The 23,880-nt window shown below is 45.6% G+C and overlaps 1 protein-coding gene and 1 long non-coding RNA gene across 3 annotated transcripts in view; one reads left to right on the forward strand and one right to left on the reverse strand.

Annotated features, from left to right (window-relative positions):
• Positions 1 to 317: 317 nt before the first annotated feature.
• Positions 318 to 4,834, reverse strand: LOC138261502 (uncharacterized). The gene is made up of 3 exons (XR_011199104.1): positions 4,706 to 4,834; positions 4,310 to 4,433; positions 318 to 553 (listed from the first exon to the last, which is right to left on the reverse strand). It is a non-coding gene; the product is annotated as an uncharacterized lncRNA (long non-coding RNA).
• Positions 4,835 to 4,895: 61 nt separating this feature from the next.
• Positions 4,896 to 23,880, forward strand: part of MCRIP2 (MAPK regulated corepressor interacting protein 2) — a 117,519-nt gene continuing 98,534 nt past the window's right edge. The window contains exons 1-2 of one of the 2 annotated variants that reach the window (XM_069210490.1): positions 4,896 to 5,245; positions 5,833 to 5,938. In XM_069210490.1, the coding sequence (XP_069066591.1) occupies positions 5,194 to 5,245; positions 5,833 to 5,938 (158 nt within the window). In that variant the 5' untranslated portion in view covers positions 4,896 to 5,193. Of the gene's footprint in view, positions 5,246 to 5,832; positions 5,939 to 6,856; positions 6,991 to 23,880 lie in introns of those variants that run through there. The other variant, XM_069210491.1, reaches the window with a different exon arrangement.

The raw sequence follows: 23,880 nt of genomic DNA on the forward strand, positions 1-23,880 counted from the left end.
AGCCCAAAGAGGGTATTTGAAAGCTGTGGCATTATGGTGTGTTACCAAAATCAATCAAATTTGGTTATTGAAAAAAAGAGAGACAGAAATCTACAGAGGGACCCTCACACCTTGGGTATTAGGTCCCAATGCACCTCATGCACCACTGATGCACAAGTCCGTTCTATCTGTCTATCTACAGAGCCAGAAGTTTCTTCTGGGGAAACTGATGCCACATCTCTGGGGACAGCAGTCTCCGTCCAAATAAATGAAAATGTTTCTAGATAATGAGAAGGGAAGTTTCAATTCTATTAAGGACATAGAGGCGAGGATTATCCATGCTCTTCTTCACTTTTAATGTCACAGCAGCTTGAAAGAACACAACGTAAAACACTGAACAAAACCCATTAGCACTACATGTCCCATGAGTCCAAGAGCGGTCTCCATAGTAACCACAGTCCAATCAAATAACTGTCCATTGTATATATTCATGGGATGTCCGTTCCTCTTCCTTCTTCTTTGCTGGAGGAAGTTAAGCACCAGCATCCACTGTATGTTCATTACTGATCATTTTCTGAAACATACAACAGATGGTCTCAGGTGGTACATCTACTACTGTGAACACCTTTTTCAGTTAAAATCATATAGAACCTAAATCTGATCCTGTTACTGTAACAATCCCAGGTAACCATACAGTCAATGACAACAAGGCACTACATTCATGCATCACTTTGTGAAAATTGCATTTTCCTGTTCAATTTATATACAGGCAAAAACTTCCTTTACTTATTCAAAAAGAAACTTGACCTAAAATACATACTTACTATAACGTAGTCATATGAGGGGAGAGAGGTGGTCCCCAACTCTGGGGAGGGATAATCCTCGCCTCTGTGTCCTTAATAGAATTGAAACTTTCCTCCTCTTTATCTAGGAAATAGTTAATTCTATGTCAGGACCAGAGGCGACGATAATGCATGTTTAAAGCTTATTTGCTTAGGTTTGAAATAGCATTTCTTGAAGGTTGACTCTGTTGACCAATCTGCTGCAATCATTATGTCCTCAAGCCCTCCACCTACCTGGAGGCCTTAAACGCCATGGCTCACCTAGCAGAATGAGCACCAAACAGCTTCACATCAATTCCTGCCTCAACCATCACCCACCATACCGACCTTGCAATGGAAGGTGAAGAGACTGCTTTAAACAGCTTTTTAATTGTGATTACCAATTGTCTCACGCCTGCAGATCTATACTCACTTCTCAGTTCTTCATATACCTTAATGCAGCACACCACACACAATTTAGGAGTATCTTCAAAAGCAGGATAAGAGACAAACCTGGTACTGGCTTTTGTTCTCCTGGATATCGAAATGATACCCCCTCTGGGGTGAAAACCCTGGCAGATATTTTCAATGTCCACACATCTGAAACCCTCTTCCACAACACAAGGCAAAGAAAAGCAGTTTGTTTTGCAGATAGTTCTTTGCACAACAGGTACCGGTTATCCTGCCAACTCATTAGAAGTCCTAATACCAAATTAACATCCAACACTTCTGAGTATCAGGGATCTGGTGGTCTCCTAAGCCTAATCCCTTTCATAAGTCTGCGAACCGATGGGTGTCCTCACACTGATGTGTTGTCAATGGTGTTGTGGCTTGCCAAGATAGTGGACCTTCAACAGTTTACCGTACTGTTTGCCAACCCTGCTTGTGCCATCTCTGCCAAAAATGTATTGTGTGTGTAATTTCTGTCCGTTTGGGATTTAGTTGTCTCTCCAAGCACCAACAATGCCACCCTCACCAGACCGAGCTGTATCTTTTAGCTGTGCCCGCAGGCCACACCTAATAGATGAATTTTGAAGCCTCCCACAAGAGGCGTTTGTCTTTCCATCATCGCCTGGAATCCTCCATGTCATGAGTGTTAGATGACCTTGAAGGACTAGTGGATGAAGTTGCCCCAGAGGGTCCCTGAAGATAGACAGGAACGAGGGCAGAGTGATCTGGAGATCCCAAGAGAGTTCCATCAGTATGGGAAACCATGCCTGAGACCTCCAGAGTGGAATTATAAGGATCAATGACACTTTCTGTTTCAGAGTCTGAGCCGCTACTCTGGGAAATATGACGAATGGCAGTAAGGCATATGGGTTGTCCTTGAACGAGTCCTGCAGACAAAACATCCACTTCCTCAGCTTCCATCTCAAGTACCTTGGAAGCGGTCAGCTCAGTCAGGATGCGAAGAGATCCAGATGGTTCGTGCCCCGCCTTTCCGTGAGGGCTAGAAAGATATTGCGGTCCAGTTTCCAGTCGCTCTTATCCACAAAGTTCTTTGAATTCCTATCTGCTGTTGTGGTGCTGATGCCCGGCAGATACTCCACCGTCACCAAAATCTGCCTCTCAAAGCAACAGTACCAGAAATCCTTTGCGAGATCGGACAAGGCCTTCTACCGAGTCCCTCCCAAACTGTTGACATAGCGGACTGCTGAGATGATATCCATCTTTAGAAGAACACAACATGACGCTTTGTCCTTGGTGAGGGATTTGATTGCGAAGGATCCCGCCACTAGCTCTAGACAACTGATGTGGAGAGACAATTCCCCCTCTTTACCAACTTCCTCCCATGGCGATCTCTCTGCATCTAGCTCCCCAAACCTGTCAGCTGGCATCTGATTCTATTACTAGATCCGGGGTTGTTCCAAATTTCACTCAGCCATTCCAGGCCTCCATGTTGTCCAACCACCATTAAAGCTCCAATCTGGCTTCCCTCGACAGGGACAGCAGCTCTGAGTAGTCTAGGTGTCTCCTAAGATGGTCAGCTTTCAGTCTCTGCAGAGCTCTGTAGTGGAGGGGTCCCAGGAAAATGGCTTGAATCAACAACGATAGTAGTCCCACTATTCTGGCAAGTTGCCTCAGAGATAACCTGTCCTTCCTGAGGACCTTTCGAATCTCCTTTATCAATTTGGCAATCTTGGATGTCAGAAGGCTCAAGGTGGCTTCCCTCAAGTCAATTAGGAACCCCAGCAACAAAATCCTCTGGGTTGGATTTATCTCCGACTTGTCCTTGTTGATGACAAAGCCCAGATCACTCAGCAGAGCCATAGTCATGTTCAAATTATATATAAGTTGTTGTTGAGACTGATCCATGAGCAGGATGTCATCTAGGTATATGATCAATTGTACCTCCTTGGCACGCAGGACCTCCACCATCGGACATAATAGCTTAGTAAAGCACCACCCGCGGGGCCGACAAGAGTCCGATGGGAAGGGCTTGGAACTCAAATGTTTGCTCCCACCAGAGAAACTGTGGGAACCTCGCGTGCAGAGAAGGTAGATGGAGACTGAGAGGTAGGTACCCTTGAGGTCCAGCCGGACCATCCAATTGCCCAATAGCTGCATATCTCTCAGCAGACGGAGGCCCTCCATCTTGAAGTGGCGATATGTCAGGCACTTGTTGAACTCCTTCAAATTTATGATAGGTCTGAATCCTTTGACCTTCTTCTGGACTAAGAAAATATTGCTTACAAACCCGTCCGGATGGCATGTTGTTTTGCAAATCGCCCCTTTCGCTAGCAGTTGCCCTCATCTCTGGGACTATTAGGAGGGATTCCTTGGGTGAAAAAAACCAGGGCCGGGGTGTGCTCCTTGGGTGGGCATCTGATAAAATTCTATGTAGAAACCCCTGACCATCTGCAGTACCCAGGGGTCCAATGTGATCTTTTCCTAGTTGTGTGCAAACAACCTTAACCCTCCCCCTAGCTTTTAGTGGGGGTAAAAAGGGGCACTGCTTACCCAGTTGTCCTTTCTGAGATTAATTGGAGCCTCTGCCTCCCTGGAAGGATTTGCCTCTTCAAGACCCTCCACTTGGGTAAAAGGGTCCCTGACGTCCATCATTCCAGCCATTGCTTTTTTTGCCTGGCCTGGTGCTTAAGGGGACCTTGGGCTGATGGGCGCCGGAGAAGCGCCCACTGGTTCTTCCAGCCCCTTCAAAAACCTTCCCCCGGAAGATCTTTTTTATGGATGCTTGTGCCTTGCCAAGGGCTGAGAAAGTGGAGACATATTTCCCCAGTTCTTTGACAAAACGTTCACAAAGAGGGATTGCCAATAATACTCTGAATGCCCTGTTTTTCTTGGGCAAGGACTCTCGCTAAATATTGGGCGCACTGAAATTGGCGCAACAAGTCTGCTTTGGCTGATCCCTACCACGATCATGCAGTGGCAGCAGGAGTTGGCTGGAAAGCACTGAGGAAATCCTCGAGGGAATCCTTCCCAGTGCTTTCCTCATGCGAGTATGATACAGTCAAAGCGCTCACCGAGGTGCCCTGACAGCACGCACTCACCTCACAAATCTCCTTCCACGCAAAAAGGCGCCCTCTGGAGGATCCGAGCAGCATCAGAGGTACTTGGGGTCCCATGCCATGCTCCCTGCCGTGCGGAAAGACAGTGAATATCTCGCTGACCAATCTAGGCACAATCGGAAACAAACCAGAAGTGGCGAGCTATAACACTATTGAATTACATTACAATGAACAGTATGCCACAGTTAAGCAAAGGGAAGAAAAGCTGTGACTTAACTGACTCACGAGCAGTGAAGAAGAAGGAAGAGGACAGAACATCACATGAATATATACAGCAGAAGGTTAGTTGATTGAACTGTGGTTACTATGGAGACCCCTTTTGGCCTCATGATTATATAGGGTTAAAAAGAAATTATATGCTTTATGTTATGTTCTTACAAGATGCTGTGACATCAAAAATGAAGAAGAGCATGCATAATCTTCGCCTCTGGTCCTGACACAGAATTGTAATAACGGCCTTGGCCGGTTAAGTAAGCAAAATGTGCCATGCTCTGAGGCGACTAGCCCTTTAAGAGTAAGGGGCGGGGCACGGACAACCACATGTCTCTGTTTAAAGGGGAATTGCAAAGAGGCTGGGCAAGCATTAGCAAAGTCACTTTGGGAACAGTTTTGTTCACAGGGCACTTGTGGCAGCTGGGAGACGCGGACACCTGGCGCCTTGGACCTGGTGTAGTGGGGATGCTGTAACGGAAGGAAGGAGGCAGGAGGAGCGAATACCGGCAGGGATCCTTCCCAGGGGAGGCACATATCGAGAGAAACATATATGCATTAATATAGACTTGTGTCAAAGGGGAAAGCTGCTGCCTGTGATCCCTCAGTGCCCTTCCTAGCGCTAGTTTTCAAGTACCTGCGCCCTTTGCCTCACCATGTACACGATCACCAGGGGACCCAGCAAGCTGGCCACACAGAGAAGAGCTGGTAAGTTCTCTCTCCCTTTTCTGCGCACTCTTCACAAATGCATTTTGATTAACCGGTACTTTATTAGTACTTTCACAAAGGTTTTTTACATCGATGCGAGGCCCAAAGCGTTCACTGGGTAGTCTGATCAATGTATGTGTATAGCACTTCAAAAACTGGCGAGGTCGTGAAGCGCTGCGACTTGCACCGGGTTCCTGGCGCTTTCTTTTTCTTTTTAAATAGCAAAGTGAATAATTATAGCCAGCCTGCGAAACGTCCGACAGTTCATCATTAAATGACATTTTATCTTCGGCTTGAAATGTATAATCAGGTGGGCTGGCAATGATCCACTCCAATTCAGCTCTATGTGAAGAGGGTTTCACAGGACAGGTGGCGCTGAGATGCGCAATGGGGTTTAACCTGTAAATCCACATAGTTGTGAACTGCGTTAGAAATGCATGTTTAGTTAGGATGTCATGTGTTGTGCTCGGAGGTCTAAGCCCCCGAGAGTTTCTAGACCACGGGGGTGGGGGCAAGTGGGAGGCTCCCAGACCTGCCTGTCCAAGCTCTTCGTGCTAGCTCCACTCACACGTGCTTTTCCTTTGCAGGTCCCACACAGCAGATCGACAGTAAGCTAGTGGATCAGAAGGTCAGGCAACAGGCAGACCCAATCTCGCCTTCTCCACTGCCATCGTTCTCCTCGTCTTCATACAGGTGAGAGAAAATCCTTCTCGTTTAATCCCCATGCCTGCTGTCAGCCAACTCCCTCTCCCACCCAGGGTGACCTTGTCTTTCGTACTGGGCTTCACCATCTTGCAGTCCTCGCGTGCCCTCGGATCCCTGGAATGCGCGCGGGAGGGGCGTGACATCTCGTGCAGTAACCCCATTTGATCAGCTGAGGAAGGGGGCGCGCTCATGAGTGAGTTGTAGCCGGAAAGGTAGCTCAGAGTGTTCGTGCGCTTGCTGTGGCGCTCTGCGAAACCTTGTTCACGAATGCCTGTCACTGACTCATGTGAACAGTGCTGGCTCTGAGTTCCAGTCACTGACATATGATAGGTCGGTGGATTAATGTGTTTACTGTAGAGAGCTTCGTGAGCTCGCTACTGAGATCCTAGTGCCGTTTTCTGCCCACGTGTACGATTACACCAACTGTACTTTGGAGGTGAGTACACCTGAGTTCAACACTAATGTAGGGTACTATTAGATGGTGCTGCTAAGCTACAGGTTTTTGCCAAAAAGCGCTATTTACATTGAAGTTGCTTCGCCATATGGCTGCCATTTTTAAAGGTAACCTTGCCTCTCCTGCAGTGGATGTGGTTGCTTTTAGATATCTCAGTGGGCTAAAGCCTCTCCTACGGAGATCGGTGTGTAACCAGTAAATCACCGGTTCGATTCAGTTAGCTTCAAGAGGCAATCGCAAAGAGCCGAGGAGCTTCATGACTGCAGCTGTGGGCGCTGTAAAAAAACATGTAAGGTTCTGTCATCCCTTATTATTCCCAGCCATGGCAGCCCCTGCCGCCGTAGGGTGACCTTGCACAGAGGCTTCCTGGGGAGCCTGTGATTGCCACATGGCTGAGCAGTGAGGCTGAAGGGGCCGGGCGCAGAGTGGAGGCTGCCCCGCCCCCTCGCCGAACTGACTCCCTGCGCCAAAATGCCTTTCATCCCGCGGAGTTTTATTTCCGAGGTCACGAGTGAATGAACGTTCCTCGTACTGGCAGCAACGTTGGAAAATTGACTCCAGAGCGTCCCAGCTTTCGTCTTCGCAGGTGACAGCCGCAGTCTGTTTGTTGTGATATATTTATTTTAACCAGTAGTTGGTAAATGCTTCACAGCCGTGCTGGAAATGGGTCTCTTGGCATGTGTCCCCACAGTTTCACTGTCCAACAACAGACAACTGTCCCTGACGATATTCGGTAGAGAACATTTTTAAAGGAAAAAAGAAGCGATATAATTACACAGTTCATTAACATAAATATATGGATGCACGTCAAAGTTATTTATTTAATGTATTTATTGCTCGCAACACTCATCCCCTCAGGAATATCATGGCATTAGGACTCCTGCTATATCACAGCCAATTTGCCATATATTATAGGGGGACTAGCCTAGTCTTAAATTTCTTTCGAAACCTGGGGGTGGTCTGAAGTCAGAAGAAAATCAGCAAGGTAAGGAGTTACACTGGGCTGTCGCCAGAGGGTAAAGGAGCGACCACCCATTCTGGTTTTAGGGTCGAGCGCGCAAGCGCTCTGGATTTTGTAATCGCCCTGTGGGCTTTTAACCACGCCCACTATTGCTATTCAGTCTTTGTTGTGCTTGTCTTAAATGCTTCATTTGTATTGGGGCATTTTGTGAAATGTCCCTCACTTGTGTGCCGAGTGCACTCCCAGACGATTTCACTAAGTGAACATTTTTGTTGGCCATCACACTATGCCATGCTTCCTCCTGTTACAGCCTGTGATGGCCTCTTCTCCAGTTTCGGTTTGCTTTTCATCCCACCCGCAATCCTTTCTAGACATTCACTCAGGTAGCCAATAACTCTCACACTCATGGCAGCCGTGGCACTTAAAATTAATTTGCTTATGTCAACTGTTTTACTTTTCATTTTAAATTTATGTGGCAAGAAAAGTCCAGTTAGGAATTTACAACCTCAGTAGCTGTAACCAATGTCCTATAATGCTTTGTGGACATGGAAAAGATTCTTAAATTTGGCTGTTTTATGGACTGGCAGCCAGTGAAGTGAATTTAAACAAAAAGAAGCTGGGCTGTTTAGATTATTGTTACAAATGAGTCTGTCTGCAACATTCTGGATGGACGGCGAGTAAACAAATAGTCTGCCATTTCCAAGTATGAGGCATTTGCCATAATCGAGTCTGCTCATAATTACTGGACCATTGTAACTGGAATCCAGTGGAAGAGCTTGCGTAAAAGTCTCTGCAGGCCAAAGCGTTCTCCACAGAGAGCATTTACCTGCTCCTTCATGGATAGGAAGTGGTTAATTTGTAATTAAAAATGTGCCGGTGCCCAAAGCTCTCTTCTGAGGCATGCAGCTGCTGCATTTAAATGTGTGAGCACAGAATACTGAGGCAGTGTAATCCTAAAACCATTTTGGGCCTCTTTAATTGATTTACAGCCATTCCCTGCACCTACAGCTCGCTCTTGCAACTTTCTGCTATCTCTCTTTGTGACGCTTTTTCATCTTACTTTGCTCTGTCTTTCCTATATGTGACCTTTGCTCACAGTAATTGCCTGATGCAGAAAAATAAGTGCCAACCCTCAAAAATAAAAGCTGTGCCCCCCACCTGCTTAAAATAAGCACTGTGGATAGGAAATCATTTATCAAAAATCTGAAAATTCTTTGCTACTTTCCTTGGTTCTGGTGTGATGCCCAGAGACGTTGGCCACCATGAATTGTCCCAGGTGCTATGAACTCTACCGAAAAGTAGGATCTCAATCTTTTCTGCATTAGGCTTTAAACAGTATGCTTGCATCCATGAAGCTTCTTCTGTCAAATATCTAATGAGATTGTCCTGGGTCTCCCAGTATCTCTTCCCTATGAAGCTAATTATCATCAGCATAGGAGCAGATCTCAAAGCCCCAAGCTTTGACAATACCAGCAAACAAGAAGACATAGGGGGTTATTCTAACTTTGGAGGAGTGTTAATCCGTCCCAAAAGTGACGGTAAAGTGACGGATATACCACCAGCCGTATTACGAGTTCCATAGGATATAATGGACTCGTAATACGGCTGGTGGTAAATCCGTCACTTTTCCGTCACTTTTGGGACGGATTAACACCTCCTCCAAAGTTAGAATAACCCCCATAGATACTAAATAGCGTGCGACTTAAGAAAAGAGCCATGTGGACCTCATATGTAGATTGAGGTGGGGGGACAGATCTAAAAGAGGCCATTTGAACAGACTGAGTTCTAGCCCTCAAAAAAGGAACCAAAGCATTGTAAGCTTTTTGTGTAGAGTCCGGTGTCATGTAGTTTCTTTATCAGCAGGTTATTAGATACCGTGTCCAAGGCTAAGGACAGGTCTAGCAAAATCAAAATGCAGCCTTTCCCTAATCAACTTCTAATCTGATGCTGTTCAGCAGTACTGCCAACAGGGTGGATTCCGTACCATTGCTGGCCCTGAAGCCTGTTTGCGATATGTCCAGTAGATTGTTACTTTCCAAGAAAGATGTTATCTGACCACTGACTAACGTTTCAAGTACCTTTGACATATATGGCAGCAGAGATACTGATCTATAGTTACACAAATCAGAAACCTTGATCTCCGCTTCTTCGCCAAAGTTAAAATCAAGGCCTGCTTCAAATTACCCAGGTAGTCTGCATTGGTCAAAGATAAATTGCAAATCTGAGTCAAATATGGACTTAATAAGAACTAACTAACGCTAACAATTTCTTCTCTTCAATTCCTTTGTCATCTTCAAATGAGAATCTAACTCATATGCCAATTGTCATCATTTTTCCTTCTCCCTAATACAGCTGAAACATGTTTCACGGAATCTGCTTCTTTATCGAGGTTTAAGTGTTAACTTTTTTTGTGCTGTTTGTTTCATCAAGTTACAGCCTGCATCCTCTTGCTAGAAAGGCTTTGGGTCTGCCAGGGGCTTAGGAGCGTGTCTAACCTGCTAGGAAGGGGAAAGCCTGCCTGACCCTGAAGGGAAATGACTGCCAGAGGAAGTGAAGCACATCCATTCCTGTGCACAATGTGTGGGGCAGTTCTTAAGAGTTGACTGAATCAAGGGAGTGTAACTGGCACCCACCAGAGTATAGGAGGGGATATCCCCCTTAAGTTTCCATAACACACTACATTTGCCCGAACAGCCAACATGATCAGAAAACAGTGGTCGGCACAATTGCGACGATGCAACCTGTGGGTAGGAGCGGAATTACATTTTGCCGACTAGCCGGATCTGACATCTCAATGGGCAGACTTGTGACCGCTAAGGGTAAGGGTGGGGCTCATTGAGTCGTGATGCAGCCTCCTTGATCTGTGCTGCTGCTCTGCTGGAGCTGCTGCATTCGTTGACGGACACTGGGAAAAGAAGTCCGAGCTGCGTCTTCACCTCTGCTGTGTCCTATGAGCTGCGCCGCTTGTGCTGCTGTTGTCTGCGAGCGCCCAAAACTATAGGTAAGTATCTCAAACGATGACCGTCCCTCTGTTGCTAAACTGGCACACTGAAGCCCAAGAGAACCTTTTAGTAGAAGACACGATGGAACTGACCATTGCCTTACTGAACCAGGAAAGCCGTTGGCACATGCCATAGTGAACTGTGCCTGTGCCATGATCTCGCCTAGTCACTCCGAGTTATCATAATATACACCACCCATAGGAGTCCTATGCCTGACTTACCCTACTTTGTCCAGAATTATGTTTTGGTTTGTAATAATTTGCTTCTTTGGTTTCACAAAAGAAAAGCACTGTGCTGGGCAGCATGTGTTGCCTCTGTCGTGGGACTATTTGAGTCCTGAGTCTCTATCCCTTTCACTGCCCCTTTGAGTAGCTTTTAACTGTTTGCACTCTCTACACAGATAGCAAAGGGAGCGGAGAAGTAGATGGCGACTAGTTTGCCTTGCCATATTGGATCTAGCGCTGGATATCAGTGATGAAAGGTCCCACCCCCGTGGATGAGACCCAGTAACTCCTGCTTGCTCCGTGGCCCACAAATGTGTTCTGACACTTAGTATCAAAATGTCAAATGTCAGGCCCCAATCAATCAATCAATCAAAGGCATTTGTATAGCGCACTGCTCACCTGGAGGGTCTCAAGGCGCTGGGGGGTTGGGGGGAAACGCTACTGCTCGAACAGCCAGGTCTTGAGTTGCTTCCTGAAGGCGAGATGGTCTTGCGTTGTCCGGAGGTGGATGGGGAGGGAGTTCCATGTCTTGGCTGCCAGGTAGGAGAAGGATCTTCCTCCGGCGGTGGCTCTGCGGATGCGGGGGACGGTGGAGAGAGCGAGGCTGGCGGAGCGGAGCTGGCGGGTGGGCTTGTGGAAGGTCAGGCGGCTGTTGAGGAACTTGGGGCCCAGATCGTGGAGGGCCTTGTGTGCATGGGTGAGGAGTCGGAACGTGACTCTTTTGTTGATGGGGAGCCAGTGCAGGTCTCTCAGGTGTCCGGAGATGTGGCTGTGTCGGGGGATGTCCAGGATGAGTCGTGCTGAGGCGTTCTGGATCCGTTGGAGTTTCTTCTGGAGTTTGGCGGAGGTGCCGGCGTAGAGGGCGTTCCCGTAGTCCAGCCGACTGGTGACGAGGGCCTGGGTGACCGTCTTCCTGGTCTCGGTGGGGATCCACCGGAAGATCTTTCGAAGCATGCGCAGGGTGTTGAAGCATGAAGACGAGACGGCGTTGACTTGTCTGGTCATCGAGAGAGAGGAGTCCAGGATGAAGCCTAGGTTGCGAGCGTGGTCCGTTGGCTTGGGGGTGGCTCCCAGGGCGGGGGGCCACCAGGAGTCTTCCCAGGCGGAGGGTGATGATCCCAGGATGAGGACCTCCGTCTTGTCTGAGTTCAGTTTCAGGCGGCTGTTCTTCATCCATTCGGCGACGTCTTTCATCCCTTCGTGTAGGCTGGCTCTGGCGGCGTCCGGGTCGCTGGTGAGGGAGAGGATCAGCTGGGTGTCGTCGGCGTAGGTGATGATCTTGAGGTTGTGTTGACGTGCGATGGTTGCGAGGGGGCTCATGTAGACGTTGAAGAGGGTGGGGCTGAGCGATGACCCTTGTGGAACGCCGCAGATGACTTCGGTGGCCGCTGACCGGAACGGGGGGAGGCGGACTCTCTGGGTTCTTCCGGCGAGGAATGAGGTGATCCACTCCAGGGCCTTCTCCTGGATGCCGATGTTGTTCAGGCGCTGTACCAGGGTGCGGTGGCTGACAGTGTCGAACGCTGCGGAGAGGTCCAGGAGGATGAGGGCCGCAGTTTCCCCATTGTCCATTAGGGATCTGATGTCGTCTGTGGCTGCGATGAGGGCGGTCTCCGTGCTGTGGTTGGCTCGGAAGCCGGATTGCGAGTGGTCGAGGGATCCGTTGGTCTCGAGGAAGGCGGCTAGCTGTCTGTTGACGGTCTTCTCGATAACTTTGGCAGGAAACGGGAGGAGCGAGATGGGGCGGTAGTTCTTGAGGTCAGAGGGGTCTGCAGTTGGTTTCTTCAGCAGGGCACTGATCTCGGCGTGTTTCCAGCACTCCGGGAAGGAGGCGTTGACGATGTCGCGGAGGTGGGGTGCGATGATGTGGTCGGCCGTGTTGAAGATGTGGTGTGGGCAGGGGTCCGTAGGGGATCCGGAGTGGATGGTGTTCATTGTGCGTGTTGTGTCTTCGGTGCTGACTGGGGTCCAGGTGCGGAGGGTGGCGGTGGGGGGCATCGGTTCGGTGGTGGGGTTTGTGGTTGGTGGGCCGAAGCTGTTGTGAATGTTGGCGATCTTGTCGTGGAAGAAGGCTGCGAGGGAGTTGCAGAGGTCTTGCGAGGGAGTGATGTCATTGTTTCCGGCGTCGGGGTTGGAGAGCTCTTTGAAGATGCTGAAGAGTGCCTTGCTGTTGTGGGTGTTGTTGTCCAGTCGTTCCTTGAAGGCTGTCTTCTTTGTGGCGCGGATCAGTTGGTGGTGTTTGCGGGTGGCGTGTTTGAGGGCCGTCATGTTGTCTGTGGTCTGGTTGGTGCGCCAGGTGTTCTCCAGGGAGCGGCAGTTCTTATTGGAGGTGATGAGCTCGTCGGTGAACCAGGAGGCTTTCTTGCTGCTGCGTCTGCTGGGGGGGGTTCTTCTTCAGTGGTGTGAGGGCGTCTGCGCAGTTGGTGATCCACTGTGTGAGGTTGTTGGCGGCTTTGTTGGGGTCCGTTGAGCTGGTGGGGGGGTTCTGGCTGAGGAAGGTGGTGAGCTGGTCGCCGGTGATCTTGTTCCAGCTCCTGCGGGGGGCTTGTTGAGGGTGGTGGTGGGTCATCGTTTTACTGAAGCTGAAGTGGACACAGCTGTGGTCAGTCCACTGGAGATTGGTGGAGTGGCTGAAGGTGAAGGCAGAATATATGTTGTTAGCTGAAAAGACATGCCTGTCTGAAAACGATGCACGTCGTAGGGCCTTGTGGCAGCTATGCCTAGGAAAACATAAAAAATACAAAGATACATTTGTATATTTGTATTCTGCTTTCCTGATCCAAATCCGCCAGCCCTTTTTTAGAATCAAGGTGCATCCTAGAGAACACGTGAAACTTTGACTGTGATTTGTCTAGGGCTAATCCAAAAGAGCGTTGGAACCCTTCTTTGGAACGCTGCGTCACCCTTACACTACAGGATTGCCAGCTGGGCACATTGCCCTTTAATCGATATTGAAATGCGTAATCTAACCATAGTTGTATACACATTTTGAATTCTCTAAGTGCCACTTGTCTTGTGGTAGCTTGAACAGTCAAAAGAGCTCTTATGGTTGCATGAAGCTGTTAAATCTTTCAGTAAACAGAATAAATTTCACAGAAATGATCATTGTAGGTAAAGTATTAACATTTACAATCTACTCGCTATATTGCCAAACAAATGATCCTCACTGGAAAAATTATAGCACGACCACTGCCTCGTCCATCTTCCAAGAATCAGCCCTGTCCCTTTGCCTGGTAGCCCTCCCTTCATTTCTGATATGCCGACCTTGCTGCCATGGCCTGCTGACTCCCCTCCACCTGGGTCGGATGAACTAGTAACCTTTCCTACTTCTACTGGTCCAGCTTCCCATCCGGCGGCTACCAGTTTACAGTTCCAGGGCTTACCCTTTCCGGTGTCCCTTTACGTCACGCACCTACATTCCTTCAGCACAGCTCCCGCAACTTCCACCATTTCAGAGCCCCGCCCAAGTTGAAATCGACCAAATCTCCTTGTGACAGGATTGGCTGCAATCACTAAAACTGGAATGAACCTTAATAAAGGCATTGTTTCGCGACCCGGTGGACAGTGCTGTACAGTGTGTCATCTTCCAAAAATCTTCACCCAACAAATTTCACCTCCAGCCTTCTTTCAGTCCCTCCCTTGTGGGCATTTTCAAGCACAACCTCTGCCTGATATTACGTGTTCACAAGCCCATACTTTCTTATAAAAGGCAAGAACTCATGTACACTTGCCGCAGCAACAGAGAGAAGGCAGAGGTCCGGGCTGACACCCTGGAGACATCCTTCAAGCTCAACCAGGCCAGCAAATTGACAGTAGAAGTAGAGCAAGAAATCACCAAGCATTACCTGGAGCATTTTCCGGAAACAGAAGCTGCAACAATAGAGGAATGCTCAAGCGACAAAATACGAAGCCTAATAAAGAAGCTGGAAAATGGCAAAGCTCCAGGAAAAGACGGAATACCCAACCAAGCCATCAAGATGCTCCCAAATGCAGCAGTTAATCGCCTTGCTGAAATCTTCAACGCATGTCTGCAGCACCAGCATTTCCATAAAGCCTGGAAAGAAGCAAGATTCATTGTATTCCCTAAGGCTGGGAAGCCACTAAGAGATCCTGCAAACTACCGCCCTATAAGTCTGCTATCTGCCTGTCAAAGCTTTTCGAAAAGGTAATACTTGCATGCCTCAATGACTTTGCAACAAGGGAAAACGTTCTTGCCAAAGAACAGTTTGAGTTCTGGAAAGAACACTCTACAACTCACCAACTTCTCAGAGTTGTGGACATTATTAGCCATGGATTCAACATCAATAAATCAACCGGAGTAGTCTTCCTGGACTTAGCCAAAGCTTTCAACTGAGTATGGCACAGGGGACTAATCTACAGGTTTATTAAGCTGAAGTTTCCCAGCTACCTCGTAAATCTGCTGTCTAGCTACCTGGAAGAACGCACCTTCCATGTGGCAATGTGTGAGGAATGCTCAACTGTATGCCCTATTCCGGCTGGAGTGCTTCGGGGATCAATCCTTGGACCGTTCCTTTTTAGTATATTTACAAATGATATTCCCAAGGACTTGAAGAAAACAGACCTCGCATTCTATGCCGATGATGTTGCAGTTATCTCCCAATCTCAGCGACAAGGAAGCGGCAAAGAACCTTGAAGCCTCGCTCAGCAAAATCTCTGGATGGTACAGCGACTGGCAGATTAACCTCAACACAAGCAAAACCACAGCTACATTGTTTACCAGAAAGCAGAAAAAATAGCAACCACAGATCCGCTTCAATGGAGAGGAGATAAAGTGGGAAAGCAGCAGCTCATACCTAGGGGTGACACTTGACTCCAAACTTAGCTGGAGAAACCACATCGAAAAGACATGCCAGAAAGCAACAACCAAACTGGCTGCGTTGTACCCGCTTCTGCGAACTATATCAATACCTATGCAGAGCAAAGTGTGTGCAATAAACGCAGTTAATCAGCCTACAATGACATATGCTTCACCAGTGTGGAGCGGTTGCAAGCAGGAGTATCGGAAGCCTCTGCAGACATTACAGAACAAGGCCTTACTTATAGCTACAGGTGCTCCTTGCTTTGCAAGAACAGCAGACCTATACAGAGATTTGGGCATTGAGATGTTGGACAACCATCTTTGCAAACTCAACGTGAAATTCTACAAAGGATTGGATCAAAAAGAAAATCCACTGATCAAGAAACTTGCTGACATTTCTGCAAACCCTTTTGACCGTTATCCGCGGCCCATCACAGCACTGACCATGTGAACCAACTTCAACTGTGACAAAGAGCCACAGATCAATAAGCAAACAAAACAGCGGATTAACAAGCTCAAAATGTATATGGAGTAATGAGGCTACTGACTCGGTATCCAAAGCACACCACTGTCAGAAGAAAACTGACAGCCAGAGAAGAGACACTGTATAGACACTTGTTTTTATTTGCGGCGAGCCAACAGCCACACAGTACTAATCCTGACTGTGCAACGGTAACTGGCTTTAATATTTCACACCTGTTCTGGGTTTAGCAAGACACAACAGTGTCGCTAATTATGTGTTCCTCGATGCATGTAGAGCAATAGCTCATCTTCAGGGGCATTTGATTTTGACCTTTTCACCTAATTTTGTGTGTATAACAGATGGTAGTTAAATAACAGGGTAAACAAGTATTTGCCATCAAACGTGACGCATGTTTGCTCAAGTTAGAGCTATTATCATTGTAAATTCCTAACTGGACTTTTCTTGCCACAAAAAATTGAATACAAAAAGTAAAACAGTTGACATTAGTCAATTCAAAGTGACACAGCTACCATGAGCGCAAGAGTTATTGGCTCACCTCGTGAATCTTTAGAAAGGATCGCGGGTTGAATGAAAGGCAAACCGAAACCAGAGGAGGGTCCATCACATGCAATAACAGGAGGAAGCGTGATGTAGTGAGATGCCTAACAAAAATGTGTACTTATTGAAATCGCCTGGAAGGGAGCACACAAAGGAGGTACATTTCACAAAAGGCAACACTAAAATGCATTTGCAGTGCAATGGGGCTCATGTTTACTCAAGTTTAAGGTGTTAGTGTGGTAAACTCCTAACTGGACTTTTCTTGCCACATACACTGAAAAGTACAACAGTTTCACATAAGTGAGTCGACGGCTGCCATGAGCGCAAAGCCGACACACAAAAGGAAACAGAAGTGCGCTTTCAGTGAAAAATATCGGCAAAAGTGCAATTGTCCATGTAACTGGCAAAAGTGCAATTATCCATGTAACAGGGTTGATGTCATGCAAAGCGCTCCACTACTGCCCAGCGAGATTGTGCTGCCTACGAAATAGAGAGAAAAAGTAGCCTCTATGGAAAACATGCAGCCTCAAATGTTTTCAGTAGTTGGCCGGTGCACTTGAAGAGGGCTAAATACCAGAAAAGGCATGACGTGTGCATGCCTTTCGCTTATCAAATCAAGCAAATTTTAAAAGGAAGCCCAGGAACCAACCAAACTAATGGGCAGGACATGGGCATGGTTACAAGCCAATAGAGAGTTAACAATAGGGACAGAGCACTTTGCGCTAAATCCTAAAAATTAAGCATTTAAAAAAAGAACAATTAGCATGAGTGGGCATGATTAAAAGCCCACATAGAGTTTACAACAGGCCAGAGCGCTTGCATACTCGACCCTAAAAACAGACAAGAACACAGCAATTATGCGTATTGAACGCTAAAGGCATTCAACCATGGCGTGTGAATACAGCTGTACTGATTTTCAGAATCTTTTGCTTTGGCCATAATATATTTGTTTCTTCAATGTCTCAGTCATTTCGCACGCTTTCCTGGCTTAATCCGGTGCATAGCTCATGCTTTTCTTTCCTGTAATGCCCCAATCTAACATATCACAAATTAGGATTAAAAACATTTAAATATTGCTAAATCAGAACGAGGGACATCTTGGTTTCTGCATTCCCATATACTGAAGAAATGTTTGTGGTTATAACAAATAGTTTCAGATACTTTCTCTGCATTGCATGTCTATAGTGAAAGTCTTCCTGCTTTACCCCTTCTTTTCCATTTTTTGAAATTTCTGGTGAGTATTTTCAGAAAAAAAAAATAATCTAAAATATTTGCATTTTTTTTTTACTGGCTAACCTTAAGGAATAGTTGCCTGTACAATCAACTATGTGCCATAAATATATACCAATAACCTTTCCAGTGTCCGTATGACTGCCAGATATTCATGTTCCATTTCAGATTAATGGGTCTCTGAAACTGGAAATTTCTGGCACAACTACTGATTGGGATGTTCCGTTATACCTCCTTGCACCTAACTTTTCATCTGATGTATCCGTTTGCACATCAACGAATAGACACCGCTTACAAGTGTAGTTTGTGAACAGAACATGTTTTAACCTCATTGAAAACTTGAGGGTGATGCAATGTCAGTACTATATTTTCAGTATGTTGTTTCCAGAAGAATCTAATTCTGTGTGTGTGTGTGTAGTACATGTGTTTGTTGTTCTGTATTCAGGAAACAGTTCTCATATAATAGCGTGACCTGCTTGATTGTCCCAGCTCAAGTGAGTTAACAATGCCTTCTTCTTTGGCCTGATGTAGACACAGCTTGCCTCTTTCCACCCTATGCATTAGGTTGTTGATCTCTCAGATAACGACGTAGCATGTTATTGTTTTGTTGTTTGAGATTCACATTCAACATTTAATGATAGTATCTGCATCGCTTTTACATGAAAAACTAATTTCAGTGAACTGCACTAACCCCCATGGTACTTTGAATGTATCCCTTTTTCGAGTGCTTTTAACCTGCGACTCCTTCCAGCACCTGCAAGTTATGAATGTAGCGGTCAAGCGGCCACTTCCATTCAATTCAAACCATTTCTTAAGGCTACTCAGTGCTGAGTGGTCTGCCAGACTAGACATTGTGATTACACAAACAAGTATGTTTTAAGCTGATCCCGAAACTAAATACATTGTGATCTGCCTAAGCACCAATAAAAGGGAATTCCATACTTTGGGGACTAAGTATGTGCTAAAGCATTTTCATCCTGTGCAGGAATCAATGCTGAATGAGGTCAATGGATCTTTGGACCCTGCATAAGGATGTGGTAGAACCAAACAACAAAATGTTCAATACAACCCAATTAGAGTACACAGTATGACCAATGTGGCCATACAAGGAAAACTACAGTCTAGAGTAAGGTTACGGAATTTTATTACAAACTTAAGCTCAGAGTCATATACAGTTCTCAAGACAAAGGTATGAAGATACAGGATCACCAAGGTTTGACCAGGGCAATTAAATTAGTTCAAGCGAACCAGCATCACGAGAAATATGCACTCAACAAAAAAAATACAGAAGATCAGTAGGATAACCTGATGTATGGAGAACACGCTTTGCTAAATTTGAATTAGCAGTAAGGCAGTTCAAATAATCACATTTCCAATTAATTGGGCAAGGGGAAACCCTACAGATTAGCCACCTGGGAATAACCTGTGTGAGCCAAACACGTGCGGGCAAAAAGGGCAAAAGAATTTGGAAAATGATAATCTCGGGCATCAGGTTACTAACTAAGATAAGTCAAAAGTAGGTAAAAGAAAAAGGGAAAGCGTCAGTGTATCAGAAGCTCAGTTATGAGTCTTCTTCAAAGGTTAGGGAGAAAATCTCTAACTCTTAGCAAGGCATTTCAAAGGGGCAGGAGCACAGAGGAAAATACCTCTTCAGGGCGCTCAACATTTATGATACTGGGAAAAAGGATACTTCTCGGAGCACCAATGATTCTGATCAAAGTCCAGTTGATCATCAATGCTTTAAAGTTCATAAAGCAAGCTGATTCATCAATGCAACAGTTCATTTGACGTTGAAGGGGCAACATCCAATGAAAATCTGGAATGCGACTCCAACTTGGAACATCCACATGCTTTCCCAGGCTTGTCTTGAGAATGGTATCCATCCATATAGCTCTGTGCAAGATTGAAACAAATGTCCACAATCCAGGATGTTTTACATCCAAAGTCATATTCTCACAACTCTATGTGTAAAGCAATAGTCATCTGTGACCAAATTAGTCTTCTTATGAGAAAGAAGTCTGAAATAAAGGTGCCCGTTAGAAAGAGGACTTGATATTTTCTGCACAGTCACAAATACAGAGCCTAGCAGGCCTTACTTAGACTAATGAAAGCAAATTAGGACAACGCATGAACACATTCAAATAAAATACATTTTAACACACAAACTATACATTCTATATTAATAAGTCTTCATTAGCATTTATGTTACAGTAACTTTAAACAAAATGACTCTGTTAATACATTTCAGTCAGTGTGGTGCAGAAGTTAATTTCTCTATTTTTGCACATGTATTGAAAGCAATTAATATACCAAATACAATATTGTTTCAATGCAGACTATTGGTTTAAACTCTAAGATATAACATTTTGACAGATTAAATTACATGTTTGAAGAATTAATCTTGATACCACCTATGTTTCAGTGAGTAATCTAAGACGAATGCACACTAATATAGCTTCTCAGTGCATCACTCTACATTCAATCTATTAGTACTTTGATTAACATAATGCATACATTGTTATGTACAGATGATCTCTGTGACATGAGGGACAGTACTAAAATTCAGCTACATCATATGCAAATAAGCGCTCTCCACTCCTGACCCTTCTTCACACCTGGGACAACCAAGATCTTAAATATCTTGTTGGGCAGTAAGGGTGAATCAAATTATGTAAAATCCGCAGCCCCTTCCTATACAGCATGATGGACCAGTCACAAGGCTTTAAACAGAATCCTTTTTTGTATTGGCAGCAAATGTAGCGTGGCTAGTGAAGGCAAGCCAGTCTGATGTTTTGGATTCCCGAAAGAATCTGGACTGCAGCATTTTAGATCACTTGGGGTTTCTTTAGCACAGATTTCAGACAACCTAAATATAGCGAGTTCCCATAGTCCAGTCATGATAATATCATACCTTGAACAAGCACTCTTCGTACGTGACTTGACAGCCACTCAAGCAACTTACTGAGGATTCTCAGAAGGCCAAAGCAGGTTGACAACAACTTTCTAGCCTTGGCTTCCAGGGTAAGTTTGCTGTCAATGATGCCAGACTTTTTATTTCTGACTTGGAGGACGTGAGGTCTTCTAGAGCCTTGGCCCAACTGATATCACCCCATAAGGAGGGATTATTACCAACTATACTTTCATCTTGTCACAATTACATTTTAAGCAACTGGCCACCATCCAATCTGCAACTTCTGTTAGGCAGAAATTAAGTTGGTGCGTTACTGCCCTGCTGTTGGGAGTGAGAGAAACCATAATCTGTGTGTTGTCAGCATATGACACCATTGAGAAACCATGAGAACATATGATGTCTGCAAGTGGACGGACATAAAGATTAAAAAGTGTGGGACTCAGTTAGGATCCCTTGGAGACCCACATAGGAGGTTGAATAAAAAGGTCCTTCAATGACGTGCAAACTTTCCTTTTTTAGGAATGCGGCAAACCATTTTGTGTGCTAGACAAACAATACCAACTTCTTCCAGTCCTTTAAGCAAAATTAGATGAGAGACTGTATCAAATGCTGCACTCGGGTCAAGCAAAATGATTGCAGCAGATCACCCTAGGTCGAGCACCCATTTTAATTCTTCTGTGACCGCTAGGAGAGCTGTTTAAGTGCTGCATCCAAGCCTGTTTGAGTAGGGTGCAGTAAATTGTAGGAGTCCACAAAGCCGGAGAGATGTTCAGTAATAAATTGCTTCAAGGAGTCAAGAATGTTTTTGGTTCAGGTAAAAGGGGTGTGCAACTGATGCCATAACCAGATTCAGCTGTCTGAATTCTTATGCAGATCCATGGACCTGGGTGTAGCTGACTAGTTTTAGGCACAAAGTGCAGAACACAATTATCAATCAATCAATCAATCACAATATTTATAAAGCGCGCTATGTACCCGTCAGGGTTTCGAGGCGCTGGGTTTATATGCACTCTAAAGATACGTCCAGCTTAATTCAGTTATCGGAGCAGAAGTACAGTGGTTGACAGCAACATTAGGGCACATTTATTTACATTTTTACAAGAAGTGTTCAGCAAGGATTTCTCCCAGGTAGTGGTGAGCTGTCAAACACTTGGTGCCTATTCATATAGATTGTGTGTATGTATGTATGTATATGGTATTTCTGAAGCACACACCTAGCCAGTAGGTAGCAGAGCATTGTACATGGTCAAAGGCCTAGCTTAAAGTCAAGAAGTGATAGGAGAGGAAGCTGGGTTGGGGACAGTTAATGAACTGTAATATAATGTTTTTTAAAGAGGTTAATCTTCAACTCTTCCCTCATTGGAGAAGCATTGTGCTTGAATGAGCGTCAAACCAGCCAGCTCAGGCTAATCCCAGCACTGGTCTCATGCTTGCTTTAGCATGGGAGCCATGTCTGGATTGGGAGCCTGTGCTTTGTGCCCCAGTGCCAGGAAGAGAGGAGTGTAACGGAGGTGGCCGGCAGTGGGAGCGTTAGAGAGGTATGTTTGTTTTTTTTTTTTACATTATTTTTAACTTTCCCCAATGAAGCCTTGCCCCCTCCCCTGCCACAGTTCATTTGCGGCAGCTGCCACTGAACTCACATGGCATTCAGCTCTGTGCAGAGGTATTGGCCTGTTGTAATGGGGTTCAGGAGGTAGCAGCCTGTACCTGATGGAAATATTGGACTAAATGGCAGGGAGATTGTATAGAGATGGAGAGGAGAAGACAATGACAAATGTCGCGACAGGGTAGACGGAAACAGTGAGGGATCAGGTCCAGGACTGAGAAGGCAAGGCAACCCTTCTGCCTTGTGAACAAGTAGGGGAACGTTACCAATAACTGGACAAAAGCAAGGTTTTCACTTTGTGTGTATGGCTGTAAGACGGTACATTTTCCACTGAAATAGTCTCATTGTCTCTGTAGAGACAATTCTTAAAGATAGTCACATAGCAGGCGCCACAGGAAGTGGCAGCAGATGTGATTCTGTATGTGATCCCTAGTGCACAAACAAGGATTTTACTCTCATACACAAGACAGGCCCATATGAGTCCAGCTGAAAACACAGTGAAGATTCTTAAGGAAATGTCAGTATCACACTGTCACATATAAGACCACAAAATAAAGGAATGGGCAGGATTTGTGCCTTGGAGTCCAGGAGCCAGTACCTGTACAAATGTCATACAAATATATATAGATGAAGACAAAATAGTGCCCTTACAGCAATATTAAAAGCCGAAAATCAGTACAATGTGGGGAACAGGGAGAAGTTTGCTTCAAATACACAAGTCCAGGTGAGGCAGAGGAAATAGGAATGAAAATGTGGGACTATAAAAAATAAAATAAAAAGCAAAGGTAGAGTAAAAAGAAGAGCAATACAAGCAGAAACGGCCTAATAACTGAAGCAGACAAGCAAGTGTAAAGTATCAAAGTAAAGCTGGCGAATGGGAATGGCAGGAAAGCAGAAGGAATCAGGGGACCGACACAGGCAAGACAGGGCAAAGCTAGGGAATACAAGTGTATGTACAAGTACTAGGAGCCTAGAAATGTAAGAAGCATAGTCAAACCTTCAGACTAAATCAACAGGGTAAGCCCAAGTAGCCTAGCAACTGCAACAAGAAAGAGACATTGAATGCAAGGTAAACTACAGACCACGAAAATGGAAACACAAGAAATGATTAGGTAAGACAAGAAAAAATAAGAAGACCAAGGGAGTAGAATACAAGGGTAAAGACAGACACACATGGAGTAAGCATAAGGGACAAAGGAACCGGGAAGAAAGAAATCAGAGAGGAAGCAAATTAAAATGGAAGCAGACAAAGAGCAACACACTAGGAGGCAAAACACACAGACTGATACCAAGGAGATGGAGCAGACTGAAGGCTAAAGGCAAAAAAGAAAGGAAGGCAAAAGGCATGGATTGGAGTTATCTGCACATAAACAGGACACAGAGATCTTCAGTAGCAATGCAGAAACAGATCAGGAGCCAGTCAACACAAGTTAAGGAGTTTCTTTAAAGTGTTTGAACATGGACTTGTAGATTATAAGCACTACCAGCCAGCAGAAGGACAGGGTAGAGTCACATAACTGGGCTGCACAAGACTAGTCACAGTTGCATTTACAACCTCATTTTCTCTTAAAGCCTGAAAGAGAGAATCCAATGCTGAAATACAGCAGGACTATTACAATTTAAAGCACTGCTCGGCTGTTGCTGGGTTTTTGTGATTACTTGACAGTGTCTTTTGGGATGTGCACTCCATTGAACCAATTAT

The sequence above is a fragment of the Pleurodeles waltl genome, chromosome 10 (assembly GCF_031143425.1).
Source record: "Pleurodeles waltl isolate 20211129_DDA chromosome 10, aPleWal1.hap1.20221129, whole genome shotgun sequence".
In the NCBI taxonomy this organism is placed as follows: domain Eukaryota; kingdom Metazoa; phylum Chordata; class Amphibia; order Caudata; family Salamandridae; genus Pleurodeles; species Pleurodeles waltl.